Source organism: Anomaloglossus baeobatrachus, chromosome 2 (genome assembly GCF_048569485.1).
Source record: "Anomaloglossus baeobatrachus isolate aAnoBae1 chromosome 2, aAnoBae1.hap1, whole genome shotgun sequence".
Taxonomy (NCBI): domain Eukaryota; kingdom Metazoa; phylum Chordata; class Amphibia; order Anura; family Aromobatidae; genus Anomaloglossus; species Anomaloglossus baeobatrachus.
The window spans coordinates 134,252,052-134,271,671 of record NC_134354.1 but is presented as its reverse complement, the minus strand read 5'-3'; the positions used below and the strand labels follow the sequence as shown (position 1 = coordinate 134,271,671).

The 19,620-nt window shown below is 49.2% G+C and overlaps 1 protein-coding gene across 2 annotated transcripts in view; it reads right to left on the bottom strand.

Annotated features, from left to right (window-relative positions):
* POM121 (POM121 transmembrane nucleoporin) overlaps window positions 1-19,620 on the bottom strand; it is a 52,483-nt gene that overhangs the window by 10,306 nt on the left and 22,557 nt on the right. Inside the window, exons 10-11 of one of the 2 annotated variants that reach the window (XM_075335355.1) lie at window positions 17,708-17,878; window positions 15,724-17,061 (exon numbers count right to left, since the gene is read on the bottom strand). In XM_075335355.1, the coding sequence (XP_075191470.1) occupies window positions 15,724-17,061; window positions 17,708-17,878 (1,509 nt within the window). The remainder of the gene's footprint in view (window positions 1-15,723; window positions 17,062-17,707; window positions 17,879-19,620) is intronic. The other variant, XM_075335357.1, reaches the window with a different exon arrangement.

The following is a 19,620-nucleotide window of genomic DNA, read 5'->3' as shown; positions in this document are numbered from 1 at the left end:
TTAATACCTCATGTTAGAGCTGCAAAACAGCCCTTCCCTACGAGGAGGCAACCGCCGCCTGCAGGACTCTTCTACCTAGGCTGGCGTCCGCCGAAGCGTAGGTATGCACCTGATAATGTTTGGTGAAAGTGTGCAGACTCGACCAGGTAGCTGCCCGGCACACCTGTTGAGCCGTAGCCTGGTGCCGTAATGCCCAGGACGCACCCACGGCTCTGGTAGAATGGGCCTTCAGCCCCGAGGGAACCGGAAGCCCGGCAGAACGGTAGGCTTCAAGTATTGGTTCCTTGATCCATCGAGCCAGGGTGGATTTGGAAGCCTGCGACCCTTTGCGCTGACCAGCGACAAGGACAAAGAGTGCATCCGAGCGGCGCAGGGGCGCCGTGCGGGAAATGTAGATTCTGAGTGCTCTCACCAGATCTAACAAATGCAAATCCTTTTCATACCGATGAACTGGATGAGGATAAAAGGAAGGTAAGGAGATATCCTGATTGAGATGAAAGGGGGATACCACCTTAGGGAGAAACTCCTGAATCGGGCGCAGCACTACCTTGTCCTGGTGAAACACCAGGAAGGGAGCTTTGGATGACAGTGCTGCCAGCTCGGACACCCTCCGAAGAGACGTGACCGCTACCAGAAAGGCCACTTTCTGTGAGAGTCGAGAAAGTGACACCTCCCTGAGTGGCTCGAAGGGCGGCTTCTGGAGAGCAACTAGAACCTTGTTCAGATCCCATGGGTCTAACGGCCGTTTGTACGGAGGGACGATGTGACAAACCCCCTGCAGGAACGTGCGTACCTGAGGAAGCCGTGCTAGACGCTTCTGAAAAAATACAGATAGCGCTGAGACTTGCCCTTTAAGGGAGCCGAGCGACAAGCCTTTTTCCAACCCAGATTGCAGGAAGGAAAGAAAAGTAGGCAATGCAAATGGCCAGGGAGACACTCCCTGAGCAGAGCACCAGGATAAGAAAATCTTCCACGTCCTGTGGTAGATCTTAGCAGACGTGGGTTTCCTGGCCTGTCTCATGGTGGCAACGACCCCTTGAGATAATCCTGAAGACGCTAGGATCCAGGACTCAATGGCCACACAGTCAGGTTCAGGGCCGTAGAATTCAGATGGAAAAACGGCCCTTGTGACAGTAAGTCTGGCCGGTCTGGTAGCGCCCACGGTTGGCCGACCGTGAGATGCCACAGATCCGGGTACCACGACCTCCTCGGCCAGTCTGGGGCGACGAGTATGACGCGGCGGCAATCGGACCTGATCTTGCGTAGCACTCTGGGCAACAGTGCCAGAGGAGGAAACACATAAGGGAGCTGGAACTGCGACCAATCCTGCACTAAGGCGTCTGCCGCCAGAGCTCTTTGATCGCGAGACCGCGCCATGAAGGCCGGGACCTTGTTGTGCCGAGACGCCATTAGGTCGACGTCCGGTATTCCCCAGCGGCGACAGATTTCCTGAAAAACGTCCGGGTGAAGGGACCATTCCCCTGCGTCCATACCCTGGCGACTGAGGAAGTCTGCTTCCCAGTTTTCTACGCCCGGGATGTCAACTGCGGATATGGTGGATGCTCTGTCCTCCACCCACATCAGAATCCGCCGGATTTCCTGGAAGGCTTGCCGACTGCGTGTCCCGCCTTGGTGATTGATGTATGCCACCGCTGTGGAGTTGTCCGATTGAATTCGGATCTGCTTTCCTTCCAGCCACTGCTGGAAGGCTTGTAGGGCAAGATACACTGCCCTGATTTCCAGAACATTGATCTGAAGGGTGGACTCCTGCTGAGTCCACGTACCCTGAGCCCTGTGGTGGAGAAAGACTGCTCCCCACCCTGACAGACTCGCGTCCGTCGTGACCACCGCCCAGGATGGGGGTAGGAAGGACTTCCCCTTTGACAATGAGGTGGGAAGAAGCCACCACTGAAGAGAGTCCTTGGTAGTCTGGGAAAGGGAGACGTCCCTGTCTAAGGACGTCGACTTCCCGTCCCATTGGCGGAGAATGTCCCATTGAAGTGGACGCAGATGAAACTGCGCAAACGGGACTGCTTCCATTGCTGCCACCATCTTCCCCAGGAAGTGCATGAGGCGTCTTAAGGGGTGCGACTGGCCTTGAAGGAGAGATTGTACCCCTGTCCGTAGTGAACGCTGCTTGTCCAGCGGAAGCTTCACTACTGCTGAGAGTATGAAACTCCATGCCAAGATATGTTAGTGATTGGGTCGGTGTCAGATATGACTTTGAAAAGTTGATGATCCACCCGAAATTCTGGAGGGTCTCCAGCGCAACTTTCAGGCTGTGTTGGCATGCCTCTTGAGAGGGTGCCTTGACAAGTAGATCGTCCAAGTAAGGGATCACCGAGTGTCCCTGAGAGTGCAAGACTGCTACCACTGCTGCCATGACCTTGGTGAAGACCCGAGGGGCTGTCGCCAGACCAAATGGCAGGGCTACGAACTGAAGATGGTCGTCTTCTATAACGAAGCGTAGATAACGCTGGTGCTCTGGAGCAATCGGTACGTGGAGATAAGCATCTTTGATGTCTATTGATGCTAGGAAATCTCCTTGAGACATCGAGGCAATGACGGAGCGGAGGGATTCCATCCGGAACCGCCTGGTTTTCACGTGCTTGTTGAGCAGTTTTAGGTCCAGAACGGGACGGAAAGAGCCGTCCTTTTTTGGCACCACAAACAGATTGGAGTAAAAACCTTGACCTTGTTCCTGAAGAGGAACAGGGATCACCACTCCTTCTGCTCTTAGAGAGCACACCGCGTGCAGCAGAGCATCGGCTCGGTCGGGATGTGGGGAAGTTCTGAAGAATCGAGGCGGAGGACGAGAAGTGAACTCTATCCTGTACCCGTGAGACAAAAGGTCTGTTACCCACCGGTCCTTGACCTGTGGCAGCCAAATGTCGCGAAAGCGGGAGAGCCTGCCACCGACCGAGGAGGTGGAGAGAGGAGGCCGAAAGTCATGAGGCAGCCGCCTTGGTAGCGGTTCCTCCGGCTGCCTTCTTTGGGCGTGATTGAGCCCGCCAGGAATCTGAGCTCCTCTGTTCCTTCTGAGTCCTTTTGGACGAGGAGAATTGGGACCTGCCCGAGCCTCGAAAGGACCGAAACCTCGACTGTCCCCTCTGTTGAGGTTTGCTTGATCTGGGCTGGGGTAAGGAAGAATCCTTACCCTTGGACTGTTTAATGATTTCAGCCAATTGCTCACCAAACAGTCTGTCTCCAGATAATGGCAAACTGGTTAAGCATTTTTTGGAAGCAGAATCTGCTTTCCATTCCTTTAACCACAAGGCTCTGCGTAAAACCACAGAGTTGGCGGACGCCACTGACGTACGGCTCGTAGAGTCCAGGACAGCATTGATAGCGTAAGTCGCAAATGCAGACATTTGCGAGGTTAAGGACGCCACTTGCGGCACTGATGGACGTATGACAGAGTCCACCTGCGCAAGACCAGCTGAAATAGCTTGGAGTGCCCACACGGCTGCGAATGCTGGAGCAAACGACGCGCCGATAGCTTCATAGACAGATTTCAACCAAAGGTCCATCTGTCTGTCAGTGGCATCTTTAAGTGAAGCCCCATCTTCCACTGCAACTATGGATCTAGCCGCAAGTCTGGAGATTGGGGGGTCCACCTTTGGGCACTGGGTCCAGCGTTTGACTACGTCAGGGGGAAAAGGATAACGTGTATCCTTAAGACGTTTGGAGAAACGCTTATCTGGATAAGCATGGTGTTTCTGGACTGCTTCTCTGAAGTCAGAGTGGTCCAAAAAGGTACTCAATTTACGCTTGGGATACCTAAAATGGAATTTCTCCTGCTGTGCATCTGCCTCCTCCGCTGAAGGGGCTGGGGGAGAAATATCCAGCAGTCTATTGATGGCCGCTATAAGATCATTTACCATGGCGTCACCATCAGGAGTATCCAGATTGAGAGCAGTCTCAGGATTAGACTCCTGATCATCTACCTCTGCCTCATCATACAGAGAATCCTCTCGCTGAGACCCTGACCAGCGTGATTACGTCGAGGGTCTCTCCCAGCGAGCCCGCTTAGGCTGCCTGGGACTGTCGTCCGTGTCAGAGCCTTCAGCCTGGGATGCCTGGGACCCCCTTGGAGCACTGATTAGTTCCAACTGAGGGGGACCGGGAAGCATTGAATCAACAGTGCCCATGGTCTGAGTGACCGGCCTGGACTGCAAAGTTTCTAGAATTTTTGTCATAGTCACAGACATCTTATCAGCAAAAACTGCAAACTCTGTCCCCGTCACCGGGACAGGGTTCACAGGCGTCTCTGCCTGGGCCACTACTAGCATAGACTCCGGCTGACGAAGTGGCACAGGGACCGAACATTGCACACAATGGGGGTCAGTGGAACCTGCCGGTAGATCGGCCCCACATGCGGTACAAGCATCATATAAAGCCTGTGCCTTGGCACCCTTGCGTTTTGCGGATGACATGCTGTCGTCTCCTCAGAGCAATATAGGGGTATTAGCCAAGAAGCGACCGTACAGTGCAATATAGGTACAAACAAAAGTACACAAAAAAACACTGTGGCACTAGTGGGGTCAGCACCTAGGTGCCGCTTACCGCCCGCTTAAAAGCGGGTGTGTGGTCGCCAGAATCCCCTGTCTGGGTCTCCCAGAGGCTATGTCCGTTCTCCAGCCCAGACTGCATGCAGGAATGGCTGCCAGCGTCCTGTGAAGAGGGGCGGGCCGTGGGCGTGTACAGACAAAGTGCGGGAAACTGGCGTCCCACTGTGCCCAGTGAGAGGGCTGGAGTATGTAAATAAGACTCCAGCCCTCGGCGCTGAACATCGTACAGCGTCTCGCCCCTTCCCTGACTGACAGGGCTGGGGGCGGGAACGAAACGTAACTAGGCCGCACAAGCCGGGGACTAGATTTATAAGCGCTGCCGTCGTAAAAGCACGGTCGGCGCGGAAGTCCCCGGCGCACCACAAGTCTCAGCCGCGCCGCTGTTTCCAGCAGCGGCCGGCGCGGTAGTTACCCACACAAACTCACTCAGCTAAGCTGCAGTGAGTATAGCCAAAGCGCGCAGCGCTACTGTCCCCGGCGCACTAGCACACCCAGCAACGCTGGAGTGTGTCTGTGCCTGTCTGTACGGGGACACAGAGTACCTGAATGTTGCAGGGCCTTGTCCCTGACGATACTCAGCTCCATTCCAGCCGGATCTCCGGGTCTGTGGATGGAGCCCGGCCTCAGAGCCTGGAGGCCGGTAGGATCCCACTTCACCCAGAGCCCTTCATGGGGATGGGAAAGGAAAGCAGCATGTGGGCCTCAGCCTCCGTACCCGCAATGGGTACCTCAACCTTAACAAACACCGCCGACAAGAGTGGGGTGAGAAGGGAGCATGCTGGGGGCCCTAGTATGGGCCCTCTTTTCTTCCATCCGATATAGTCAGCAGCTACTGCTGACTAAACAGTGGAGCTATGCGTGGATGTCTGACCTCCTTCGCACAAAGCTTGAAAACTGAGCAGCCCGTGATCCCACGGGGGGTGTATAGCCAGAAGGGGCCTTACACTTTTTAGTGTAATGCTTTGTGTGGCCTCCGGAGGCAGTAGCTATACACCCAATCGTCTGGGTCTCCCAATGGAGCGCCGAAGAAATGGAATTTCTCCTGCTGAGAAGCTGACTCCTGAATCGGAGGAGCTGGAGGAGAAAGATCCAACACCTGATTGATGGACGCTATAAGATCGTTTACTATGGCGTCCCCTTCAGGTGTATCAAGGTTGAGAGCGGTGTCAGGATCAGAGCCCTGATCTGCCACCTCTTCATCCTCCAGAGAGTCCTCATGCTGAGACCCTGAACAGTGTGATGAAGTCGAGGGAAGCTCCCAGCGACCCCGCTTAGCCGGTCTGGGACTGCGGTCCATGTCGGAGTCCTCACCGTGGGACCTATGAGCCGCCCCAGGAGCACTTTGCTGCTCCAACCGAGGAGGGCCTGGGGTCAATGATTCAACTGTGCCCGTGACCTGTGTTACCGGTCTGGACTGCAAAGCTTCCAGTATCTTAGCAGACCATTTATCCATAGTCTCAGACAGTTTGTCAGCGAATACTGCAAACTCTGTCCCTGTCACCTGGACAGTGGAAGCAGGTGGTTCCACCTGGGCCGGGGGTTCCACCAGTGGCATAGGCTCCGGCTGAGTGAGTGTCACAGGGGCCGAACATTGCACACAATGAGGGTAGGTGGAACCTGCAGGTAGCATAGCCGCACATGAGGTACAGGTTGCAAAGTAAGCCTGTGCCTTGGCACCCTTGCTTTTTGCGGACGACATGCTGTTGTCTCCTCTTAGAGCAACCAGTGAGGGCTATATAGCCAAAAGCAAATAGTGCTGCCGTACAGAGTAAATGTATACAATATAAGCCTATAAGTATACACTTCGGCACCCAGGGGGGCCAGCACCTAGTAACAGGTGCGGCTTACCGACCGCCCGCAGCGGTTGTGTGACCACCAGATTCCCTGCCCGGGCCTCCCAGAGCTGTGGAGCTGGGTGTTGTCTCCCCTCTGAAATTGCCAGCGTTCTGAGAGGAGGAGGGGGCCATGGGCGTGCCTCAGAAAGTGCGGGAATCTGGTGCCCCACGGTGCTCAGTGAGGGGGGAGGAGGATACGAAGTATGCTCCAGCCCTCAGCGCTGACGTCCAGTGCAGCGTCCCGCCCTTACCCCTGACTGGCAGGCCTGGGGGCGGGAGTATGCGGTACTAGGCCGCAAAAGCCGGGGAGTAAAGTTATAAGCGCGGCCGGCAAACAAGCGCGGTCAGCGCGGTAGTCCCGGCGCACCAACACACCCAGCAGCTGCTGTAGCGTCCATAACACAGGCGCTCTATGCGCCGTCCCCAAGGGGACACAGAGTACCTCAGAGTAGCAGGGCCCTGTCCCTGATGATACCCGGCTCCTGTCCAGCAGATTCCCTCAGGGGCTGTGGAGGGAGCACGGTCCCAGTGCCTGGTGACCGTTAGGATCCCACTTCACCCAGAGCCCCTAAGGGATGGGGAAGGAAAACAGCATGTGGCTCCTGCCTATGTACCCGCAATGGGTACCTCAACCTTAACAGCACCGCCGACCAGAGTGGGGTGAGAAGGGAGCATGCCGGGAGCCCTGTTATGGGCCCTCTTTTCTTCCATCCGATATAGTCAGCAGCTGCTGCTGACTAAATTGTGGAGCTTGCGTGCATGTGTGCCTCCTTCGCACAAAGCATAAAAACTGAGGAGCCCGTGATGCACGGGGGGGGGTGTATAGGCAGAGGGGAGGGGTTTACACTTTTAAGTGTAATACTTTGTGTGGCCTCCGGAGGCAGAAGCTATACACCCAATTGTCTGGGTCTCCCAATGGAGCGACAAAGAAAAACAGTTTTCAACAAAACCATACTAAATAACATTTGTGCAGTCTATGAATTTGTTGTAAGAAATAGAATTGCTTCCATCAGATCCTCCTTCGCAGATGACCTCAAATCTGACCTAATAATTTTCAGGCTAGAGAACAACCTCTCTGCAGTAAGTTGGGTTGGAGGCAAAGCCGTAACCACATGGGCAACACCTCTAACAATTTCCAGGTATAAAAAGGAATTGCGTCATGCAGTCAGTTTTGATAAACTGTTGCATTTTTCTATTTCTTTGGGAGCAAGTGAAAAATTTTACTGAAATATGGCCAATCTGCTGCTATAGGAGACGGAGTGAAATCTTTTTTCCTTGCGGCAACACTTTGCCTGCTCCATGTCATCCAAATACTTGTCAACGTTAAACTCATCTGATGAGGATGAAGATATTGCAGCAGTAGCACTGTCAGGCCCCAGGTCCTCTTGCGCCTGGCAGTCCTGTAGCTGCTCATCCTAACTGCTACCTCACTCAAAGCTTCTTTTCCTTTAGTAAGCTGTTGATCATCAAGCACTATATAATGACTTGGGTCCACATAAACAGCTGCCAGAAGAATTTTATTTTCCAAAAGCGGTGTCTCTCCATTTCATTAAAGCAGAAATGCAATCTGCGATTAAACCTCCTCTTTGGGACATGCAAAATAGCAAGTTTTTCCACTCGTGAAAATGCCAAGAGTTAAATCCTCAGCTTGTAATTTTTTTTAGTTTTTTTTGGGTGATTAAGCAATTCCTTCAATTAAGCCACCTGTGTCCATTGACCTTCATTTAAGGTTACTTGAGGGTTCACGATATCTATAAGAAATGATTTTAGTTCAAGCAATCGCTCAGTCATTAAATAAGTGCTGCCTCACCGAGTGGCTTGATCAACAATTGCCCCTTTCCCAACAAGTCTCTTCAAGATGGAATCAATTTTAGGGGGTTCTGGTGGCAATAACCAATTTCCTCACTTTTCCAATCAGATTTCCAGCATGTCCGCCCAGTTTTACACATCCGGCTTTTCGCCGGTTTGGCGGATGCGGCGCACGCGAGTACAGTACGATACAGTACAGTGGCAGCGCTGCAACTTCCAGGTCACATGACCGCATGTGACCGGTGTTTGTCGCGCTGCTAATGTACTGTATAAACTGAAGAGCGCCGCATCCGCCAAACCGGCGAAAAGCTGAATGTGTGAAATCGGGATCCCTCTTGCAGACTCTTCTTGCCAGCTGCAGCGTGGGCACAACACAGCGCATGTGATGAATATGAAAGTGTTTTGAAGAAGCTTCAACAAGATAATCTAATCCTAAAGCATCATTTTGCTGTTCTGTTGTAATATCTGCTTGTTCGTCAGTTACATGAGCAGCACTGTTGCTTTATCTCACATACTGAATCCTAAATTTTCTTCTAACTGTTCAATAATCTCATTCATCAGTTTAAGGCCTAAGCCACACGGCGAGAAAAACAGTGCGAGTGGAATGCGATAAAACATCGCATTCCCCTCGGACCAATTCTAGCCTGTGTGTCAGCGCACATGAGCGATTATTTTCTCAGCCCTAATCGGACTGAGAAAACAATCGCAGCATGCTGCGATTGTAAGCGGAGACTCTCGCACCCATTCAAGTGAATGGGGCGAGAGAAAAAAAAAAAAATATATATATATATATATATATCGCACTGCACTCGCGGTACACCGGTGTACCGCTAGTGCGGTGCGAGAATGGCAATAGCCGGCTACGCAGGAGAGAGGGAGAGAAATTCCTCCCTCCCCTCTTGAGTGCCGGCCCGCTCCCCGCAGCTGAGGTCCGCTCGCACAAACGGACCTCAGTTGCAAGGACACACGCATGACACTCGGCTCTGCTGTACTACCAGCACGAGCCGAGTGTCATGCAAGGGGATCGCAGTAGTCCCCGTGTGGCCCCAGCCTAATTGTACTTCTGTTTGAAGCATTGGTTGTTACAATAGCAAGAACCTGTTTTTTTGAGTTTGTAATCTTGCAGAACTTTTTCCACTAAGGCCTGAAGAAACTGGCTGGTGTGATGAGCTTTAGTATCCGTTACTGCCAGTGTCTTGCTAACAATTTCTGTGTCACAAACATATCGAACATTGATGGAAAAATAATTCAGTGAAATGCAGTGACTCTGGGCACCCAGCAAAGGCAATGGGTGAAAGAAGGGAATTTTGTTTACTTACCGTAAATTCCTTTTCTTCTAGCTCCTATTGGGAGACCCAGACAATTGGGTGTATAGCTTCTGCCTCCGGAGGCCACACAAAGTATTACACTTTAAAAAGTGTAACCCCTCCCCTCTGCTATACACCCTCCCGTGCATCACGGGCTCATCAGTTTTGGTGCCAAAGCAGGAAGGAGGAAACTTATAAATTGGTCTAAGGTAAATTCAATCCGAAGGATGTTCGGAGAACTGAAACCATGACCCAAAAGAACAATTCAACATGAACAACATGTGTACACAAAAAAACAACAGCCCGAAGGGAACAGGGGCGGGTGCTGGGTCTCCCAATAGGAGCTAGAAGAAAAGGAATTTACGGTAAGTAAACAAAATTCCCTTCTTTGTCGCTCCATTGGGAGACCCAGACAATTGGGATGTCCAAAAGCAATCCCTGGGTGGGTAAAAGAATACCTCGATAAAAAGCCGAAAAACGGCCCCCTCTTACAGGTGGGCAACTGCCGCCTGAAGGACTCGCCTACCTAGGCTGGCATCTGCCGAATCATCGGCATGCACCTGATAGTGTTTCGTGAAAGTGTGCAGACTCGACCAGGTAGTCGCCTGACACACCTGCTGAGCCGTAGCCTGGTGTCGCAATGCCCAGGAAGCACCTACGGCTCTGGTAGAATGGGCTTTCAGCCCTGCAGGAATCGGAAGCCCAAAAGAACGGTAGGCTTCAAGAATCGTTTCCTTGATCCACCGAGCCAAGGTTGACTTGAAAACCTGAAATCCCTTACTCTGGCCCGCGATAAAGACAAGAGCGCATCGGGCCGGCGCAGTGGCGCCGTGCGAGAAATGTAGAGCCGGAGTGCTCTCACCAGATCTAATAAATGCAAATCCTTTTCACATTGGTGAACTGGATGCGGACCCAAAGAGAGTAAGAAGATATCCTGATTGAGATGAAACGGGGATACCTTAGGGAGAAAGTCCGGGACCGGACGTAGAACCACCTTATCCTGGTGAGACACCAGGAAGGGGGCTTTGCCTGACAGCGCTGCTAGCTCCGACACTCTTTTGAGTGATGTGACTGTCACTAGGAAGGCTATCTTTTGCGAAAGGCGAGAGATCCATCCGATAAAATCAGCAGCTGCTGCTGACTAAAATGGGAGCATGAGTGCATGTGTGCCTCCTTCAACACAAAGCATAAAACTGATGAGCCCGTGATGCACGGGAGGGTGTATAGCAGAGGGGAGGGGTTACACTTTTTAAAGTGTAATACTTTGTGTGGCCTCCGGAGGCAGAAGCTATACACCCAATTGTCTGGGTCTCCCAATGGAGCGACAAAGAAAGATAGGACATTCAGACAGTTTTGTGAGGATCTGTTTTTTGGCTCAAAAACAGATTCTCGCCAAGAATGAGCATGTCAGTTTGTGGCATTTTTCTAATCTGCTTTTGCTATTGACAACATTTATGAGCTCAAAAACCTTTCAGGTGATGCTGTTTTTTTTAAAAAACTGATCTGCTTTTGCAGCTGACAAACGTAAAACGTATCCTCAAAAACGCAACAAAAACGCTGTGTGTGAATGTAGCCTTAGATCAGGAATAGAACAGCCATTTATAGAACATTTCATAACTTTCCCAAATTCCTATGAAAAAATATTCAGCACACTCTGCATTGCACTACTGTCCCCAAGTTATTACATATTTTAGGAGTTGGTGCATTTTATACCTTCTCCGACTCCACTAAAATGAGCTCCGACTCCACAGCCCTGGGACTAAGCCCTTATGGGCAGGTTTACAACTACCTGCATGTCTGGCCATGTGAGAATTTCTCCTGACTGAGAAGTCAAAAGGAAATTGGAGCATTGACAACATCACATCAACAGCAGCTCCTTCTCTTCCACTCTATTGCTGATATGGGGATTGATAGATGGATCCCCAGCTGCCCAACTGAGCCAAATTAGACACCCATGCCTATTAACCCCTTACATCGGTCAGAATTGGACAGATGTATAAGCACGCTGCCATAAGGATAACTTACCCACCACCATCGGAAGTCATATGATCACGTGACTTACGGTGGTTGCCATGGTAGCACAGGGTCATGCGAGGACTCCTATAGCAATCATGAGTCACTATCTCAGTGCCAGCAGAGCGCAGTGTGTGAGAGTTAGGCCCCTTTCACACGTCAGTGATTCTGGTACGTTTGCTTTTTTTTTCTACGTACCAGAATCACTGACATACGCAGACCCATTATAATCAATGGGTCTGCTCACACATCAGTGATTTTTCACTGAACGTGTCTCCGTGCAGCGTGCACGTGTGGCCGTGATTCTGCACGGAGACATGTCAGTTTTTGTCAAGAGAACAAGAGTAGAAATGCTTCAAATATTTTTATTATTAATAGTAGTCATGAAGGAAGGGTGCAAAAGAGGGTCTATGATGACCAATACATTTTCAATATGGCACAAAAAGTGGGGACCTAGATGTAAAAGGTAGGCAAAGAAACACACGGACAATCAGCTGCACTTCAAGAGGACTGTAAAACATTCATTTGCCAAAGACACAGCCATGTGAAGCAGTGAATTGCTACTAAAAAAATATATATATATATATATATATATATATATATATATATATATATATATATATATATATATATATATAATGCTCTTTCAGTATCACCATGCAGGAGCATTCACAGGGACACATGACCATGTCAAAAAGGCCAAACCAGGGGGTCAGCAAACACATTAAAAATGCATCATCACCCCAGTAACATGCATACAGAGTGGAAGTAACCTGTCCCTGCTCCCGCGCATGCGCTGACGTCATGACGGCCGGTGGGAATCCCTGGATCTGAGTGGCGCTATGCGCGCACGCGCCGTTACTGATCAGTGACGTTACACAGCTGAACGCGGGCTATTTAAAGCAGCCCTGCTGTGCCATTATCTACTCCCTGATGAAGCAAGATATCACTGTATGTGAAACGTACGTCGGAGTCTTGTGCCTGGGGTAACGCTCCCTGTCACCCACGGACCTGCCTGCACTTCTCACAGCACTTTTTTGATCCTGTCCAGTTACAATCCACGGTGGGTCAGCCTTTCTGCACTTACTATGTGCAATAATGTCTCTCTGCCCCAGTGTGTCTATGCACAGTGATTGACTGTCTCTTATTTATTTTTTGATTATTTACTTCCACTCTGTATGCATGTTACTGGGGTGATGATGCATTTTTAATGTGTTTGCTGACCCCCTGGTTTGGCCTTTTTGACATGGTCATGTGTCCCTGTGAATGCTCCTGCATGGTGATACTGAAAGAGCATTATATATATATATTTTTTTAGTAGCAATTCACTGCTTCACATGGCTGTGTCTTTGGCAAATGAATGTTTTACAGTCCTCTTGAAGTGCAGCTGATTGTCCGTGTGTTTCTTTGCCTACCTTTTACATCTAGGTCCCCACTTTTTGTGCCATATTGAAAATGTATTGGTCATCATAGACCCTCTTTTGCACCCTTCCTTCATGACTACTATTAATAATAAAAATATTTGAAGCATTTCTACTCTTGTTCTCTTGTCTTAAAATGCTATTTGAGTAGCTCTGAAGTTTGGTGGTGAATTCTTGATCCACCTTGCTTCTTTTTTCAATGCATATGGAAGTTCTGTGTTTAATGTCAGTTTTTGTCTAGAATCACTGATGATCCACGGACCACATTATGGTGTGATCTGTGTGTGATCAGTGACACACTTACAAGAAAATCACGGACATATTAAATATTCAAAATTTTCAACTTACCTTTCCTGCGATTCGCTGTGCCTGCTCCGTTCTCGGCAACTCCTGCCTGGCTCATGAATATTCATGAGAGCAGGAAATGCCGACCAGGAAGTAGCTGCTGAGAGCTGTGGGCGGACGCTGCAGACCCGAGGAGTTCAGCACCAAGGACAGCAGGAGTGAAGGCAGGTGAGTAATGTCCATATGCAATCACGGGATCACGGATTGCACATGGACAACCCACGTGTGCCATGAATCACGGAACACGGAGGGACATGTGCGTGTTTTACACGTCAGTGAAGAACGTCAGTGTTTCACTGACGTGTGAAACGGGCCTAAAGCAGCTTTTCTCCAGATCTCAGCTGTGTAGCTGTGATCTGGAGAAATGGAAGAGCGATCAGACAGCTGATTTGTTATAGTCCCCTAGGAGGACTAATTAAAAAAAAAAAAAAAAGTTATAAAAACCCAAAACCTAAAGAGTTCAAATCACCCCCATTCAGCCCATTGAAAATGTCACTGCGTTCAGAAACTCCCGATCAAAATATAAAATTAAATTAATCCGATTGGAATTATTGCCGCCACGCAGTTTACCAAACGCTAAAATTACGTTTGAGTCACCGCAAGTTTTACTCAAAATGCAACAGGTGATCAAAACAGCATCTGTGCAAAAATGGTACCATTAAAAAAAAAAGTCAGCTCGAGACAAAATAAGCAGTCAACTGAGCCATAGATTCCAAAAAGTGAGATTACTACGAGTTTCAGAAAATGGCTCAAAAAGTGCACCACTTTTTTTTTTATTTACAAACTTGTGAATTTTTAACCCCTTAGATAAAAGTAAACCTATACATGTTTGGGGTCTATAAACTTGTACCGACCTGAGACATCATACAAAGTTTTACCATATAGTGAACATGGTGAATAAAATATTCCTAACACTATTTTTCAATCGCACTTTTTTCGAACTTGAAATTTTGTGGCAGTTTACCAGTACACTATATGGTAAAACCTATGGTTTCATTTAAAATTACAACTCGTCCCACAAAAAAAACAAGCCCTTATAATAATATTTCCCTATAAGTATTAAATTATTACACACACACACACACACACTTTGTGTGTGGTGTGTGTCCAGGATTGGCATCTGCACAGTCACTGCTACAAAATTTTGCACACACACACACACGTCTGGACCCCGAGAGCATAATAGGCTATGTTGTGAGGCGAAATTTTAGCCCCGCGCATTCCAGTTTAACAATTTTGCCCCTTATCTACATAATGGGGAGAAAGTGAAACGAAAAGTGTATCCGCAACGTCACATTTACAATCACAAATTTTGTACAGACACCTCATGTCACCCAGGGAACTTCGTAGACTATGTTTTGACAGGAAAATTTAACACCGCGCTTTACAGTTACTATCCAAAAAACCATGCCTCCATTCAAGTAAATGGAGCCTGGAACTACAGGTTATTAGTAGGAGCTGTGATTGTTCCTATAGCAACCAAAAGACATTCATAGTATACCAAGCTTATATGTGAGGTAATAAGATGTCAGTGGGGAGATGGGGAAAAGAGACAGACGGGGAAAAGAGACAGACGGGGAAAAGAGACAGACGGGGAAAAGAGACAGACGGGGAAAAGAGACAGACGGGGAAAAGAGACAGACGGGGAAAAGAGACAGACGGGGAAAAGAGACAGACGGGGAAAAGAGACAGACGGGGAAAAGAGACAGACGGGGAAAAGAGACAGACGGGGAAAAGAGACAGACGGGGAAAAGAGACAGACGGGGAAAAGAGACAGACGGGGAAAAGAGACAGACGGGGAAAAGAGACAGACGGGGAAAAGAGACAGACGGGGAAAAGAGACAGACGGGGAAAAGAGACAGACGGGGAAAAGAGACAGACGGGGAAAAGAGACAGACGGGGAAAAGAGACAGACGGGGAAAAGAGACAGACGGGGAAAAGAGACAGACGGGGAAAAGAGACAGACGGGGAAAAGAGACAGACGGGGAAAAGAGACAGACGGGGAAAAGAGACAGACGGGGAAAAGAGACAGACGGGGAAAGAGACAGACGGGGAAAGAGACAGACGGGGAAAGAGACAGACGGGGAAAGAGACAGACGGGGAAAGAGACAGACGGGGAAAGAGACAGACGGGGAAAGAGACAGACGGGGAAAGAGACAGACGGGGAAAGAGACAGACGGGGAAAGAGACAGACTGAGCACATTACTTGGCCAATTTAATTAAACATGTGTGGAATATCTGTTGTGAAATGCTTCTATTAGCTTAGTTGTTGCCTTTTAATAATTACACTTCTATTTGTTTTGTGTGTGCAGAATAAATTTGTTAATACATTCTATTTTGTTAACAACAGTTATTAACCCGGGCAAAGCCAGGTAGTACAGCTAGTAGATATATAAAATGGACTCCGGAATTTAACACTCACCAAAAGACAGCTTGTTTTCTGTTGGTCCGGGGGTTCCAAATGTGCTATTCTGAGCCGCAGGAGAGTTTCCAAAACTCATGGCTGGAGCAGGCACAGTGCTTGTGGTTGCACCAAAGGATACAGCAGTGTTTGTTTTTTCCCCAAAAGAGAAGGGCTTTGAAGCACTAAACTGGCTTGTTGTGGGGGTACTGTTTGTTTGTGTGCTATTTATTGTGCCAAAAGTCATTGGGTTTGTTGTTGCAGGAGCAGATCCAGAGCCAAATGTAAAAGTTACATTTGAACCAAACGCTGGTTGGGAATTTGCACCAAATGACGTCTGAGAGCCGCTTCCAAAAGTGGGCTGAGTAGTTGATCCAAATGCAGATGGTGCTCCAGATGTTCCAAAGCTAGTAAGTGGATTAGGGGCAGGTTTGTCTGCCTGAATCCCACTGCCTGAGCTACTGTTAAAAGTGGGTGTGCTGGAGCTACCAGGATAGGGAGGTGGATTGGAGTTTAGCGTAGCTGAAAATGCAGAACTTGTGGAGCCAAACACGGACGACTGTGGGGGTTTAGACGTTGCAACAGTTTGCGTATTCCCAAACATATTCATCCCAGGTGTTGCTTGTGAGGTAGGTGCTTGCCCAAATACAAATGTGGTCTTTGTTTGGGAATCTAAACTTGTGTTGCTTCCCAAGAATGTATTTGTGGGAGCAGAGGCAGCTGCGCTACTCGAGGTTACAGCTGCCGGAAAGGTTGAGCTAAAGCTAGTGGTGGCACTGCTGGATGCCGGTAAAGAAGTTGATGGCTTTGTGCCGCTGTCCGTGCTTGGAGTTGTACTGGTCGCTGTAGCACCAAACCCAGAAAAAGATGGGGGAGCAGTGGATGTAGGATTGGAGTTCACTTGGAATGTGAATGGGGATGCAGAAGTAGCGGCAGGTTGCTGAAGAGAAGAGTCCCCAAATATTGGCTTAAATGTATTTACAGGCGGATTCTGCTGCACACTTTGCTCTCCAAATATTGGTTTAAAAGTATTGGTTGAAGAGACTGAGGGCACAGATTGCCCACTGGAGGAAACACTGGGGGGAGTAGCACTCACATTACTGGGAAATAGTGGCTTAAAGCTAGACTGGGAATCATTTCCGGATGGTTGCGTAAGAAGCTGAAGAAGACTACTTTTTGATTCGGGTTTATTCTTGACCCTTTCGGGCTGGGATGCAGAGATCGTGGGCACAGGTGCAACTTGTTGGGGTGCCAGTTTGAGGGAAACATTCTGAGCAGGACTAGAAACATCTTTAGGAGACAAACCCAACGAGATCACCTTGTTATTTGGAAAATCTGCAGCAACGGTTTGTGGAGGCTCTGAAGGACAAAACAGAAGAAATGTTACATCTAAGCGCACGTTTCATTTATACATTTGTTAGTGCTTACAAGCCACATTTTAATTACAATGTGGCATATTGCCACTTAAATGAGTGACTACCACTGATCCTGAACACAATCCAGTCTACGTTTTCCCAGCACAGCAAAGCTTCTGGCCTCCCACACGTGCGGCAAAACGCAATGAAGGGCAAAAATGGATACACCAGTGTTTTAGATACCAAGAGGTTGAATCCCCAGATCATAAAGGTGCTATATCACTAGAATATGCCATTACATTCCAGTCACAATTTGACAAATCATGTTCACGTTCAACGACTGTCCCATCTAACAAAGCGTCCCTCTCCTAATTAAACATTCGAGGAGAGTCCTTTCAGGCCACAGCTCTCCCACAATTGTTATGGCAATACACGTAATCAAGAAGTTTGGTCTGAGGAGCATTGTCAAAATTGCTGTTTCCCCTCAAAAAAGATGCAATTTTTTACCCATGGGCATTTTGCATATCAGTTCTATTGAAGTGAATGGTACTAAGCTGCAATTCCACACAACCCATGGATAGAGGAGCAGGGATAAAGTGTAGATTAGGCCCCGTATTGCCATACACCTAAGACATTATCATCCTCCTCACCTTGTGAGCCCTCTTTGCTTTGCATTTTTGCTAGGCTCTGTAGTAAAGGGTTACTGCTTGCTGCAGAGGTCTGTGATGTGAGCGCGGATGTTGTATTGGATAATATAAAGAGAGGTGACGCAGTAACAGAAGAAGTGGTAATTGATGGAGTTGAGTTTACAGGGATTGGATCTGTAAAAAAAGAAGGGAATTTTGTTTACTTACCGTAAATTCCTTTTCTTCTAGCTCCAATTGGGAGACCCAGACAATTGGGTGTATAGCTATTGCCTCCGGAGGCCACACAAAGTATTACACTTAAAAGTGTAAGGCCCCTCCCCTTCTGGCTATACACCCCCAGTGGGATCACTGGCTCACCAGTTTTAGTGCCAAAGCAAGAAGGAGGAAAGCCAATAACTGGTGTAAAGACCAACTCAATCCGAGGAAACATCGGAGAACTGAACCATACCACATGAACAACATGTGTACCCGAAAAAACAGAAAAACCCCGAGAAAACAGGGCGGGTGCTGGGTCTCCCAATTGGAGCTAGAAGAAAAGGAATTTACGGTAAGTAAACAAAATTCCCTTCTTTTTCGCTCCTAATTGGGAGACCCAGACAATTGGGACGTCCAAAAGCAGTCCCTGGGTGGGTAAAAGAATACCTCGTGATAGGGCCGTCAAAGAGCCCTTTCCTACAGGTGGGCAATCGCCGCCTGAAGGACTTATCTACCTAGGCTGGCGTCTGCCGAAGCGTAGGTATGCACCTGAAAATGCTTGGTAAAAGTATGGAGACTCAATCAGGTAGGTGCCTGACACACCTGCTGAGCCGTAGCCTGGTGCCTTAATGCCTAGGATGCACCCACGGCTCTGGTAGAATGGGCCTTCAGCCTTGAGAGAACCAGAAGCCCAGTAGAACTGTAGATTTCAAGAATTGGTTCCTCGATCCCCCGAGCCAGGGTGGATTCAGAAGCTTGCGACTGTTTACGCCGACCAGCGACAAGGACAAAGAGTGCATCCGGGTGGCGCAGGAGCGCCATGCGGGAAGTAGAACCTGAGTGCTCTCACCAGAACCAACAGATGCAAATCCTTCTGAAATTGATGGACTGGACGAGGACACAAAGAAGGTGAGGTGATATCCTGATTGATATGAAAGTGGGATACCACTTTAGGGAGAAATTCCGGAATCGGACGCAGAACTACCCTGTCCTGGTGAAGGACCAGGAAGGGAGATTTGTATGAGAGCGTTGCTAGCTCGGAAACTCTCCTAAGAGACGAGACCGTTACTAGAAGGCCACTTCCCGAGAAAAGCGGGAAGGGAGACCTCTTTCAAAGGCTCGAAAGGCGGCATCTGGAGAGCAATTAGAACCTTGTTCAGATCCCAGGGCTCTAACGGCCGCCTGTACGGAGTGCTGAGAAGACAAACTCCCCGTAGGAACGTGCGTACCTGAGGAAGTCGTTTCTGAAAAAATACAGATAGCGCTGAGACTTGTCCCTAAAGGGAACTGAGCGACAACCCTTTTTCCAACCTAGATTGCAGGAAGGAAGGAAACATAGACGATGCAACCGGCCAGGGAGAAACACCCTGCGCCGAGCACCGAGATAAGAATATCTTCCACGTCCTGTGGTCAATCTTGGCGGACGTTGATATGCTAGCCTGTCTCATGGTGGCAACCACGTCCTGAGGTAATCCTGACGACACTAGGTTCTAGGACTCAAAGCCACACCATCAGGTTGAGGGCCGTAGAATTCAAATGGAAGAATGGCCCTTGAGACAGCCAGTCTGATTGGTCTGGTAGTGCCCCCGGTTAGCCTACCGTGAGGCACCACAGAACCGGGAACCACAACATCCTCGGCCAATCTGTAGCGACGAGGATGGCGCGGCCGCAGTCGGTCCTGATCTAACGCAGCACTCTGGGCAACAATGCCAGAGGTGGCA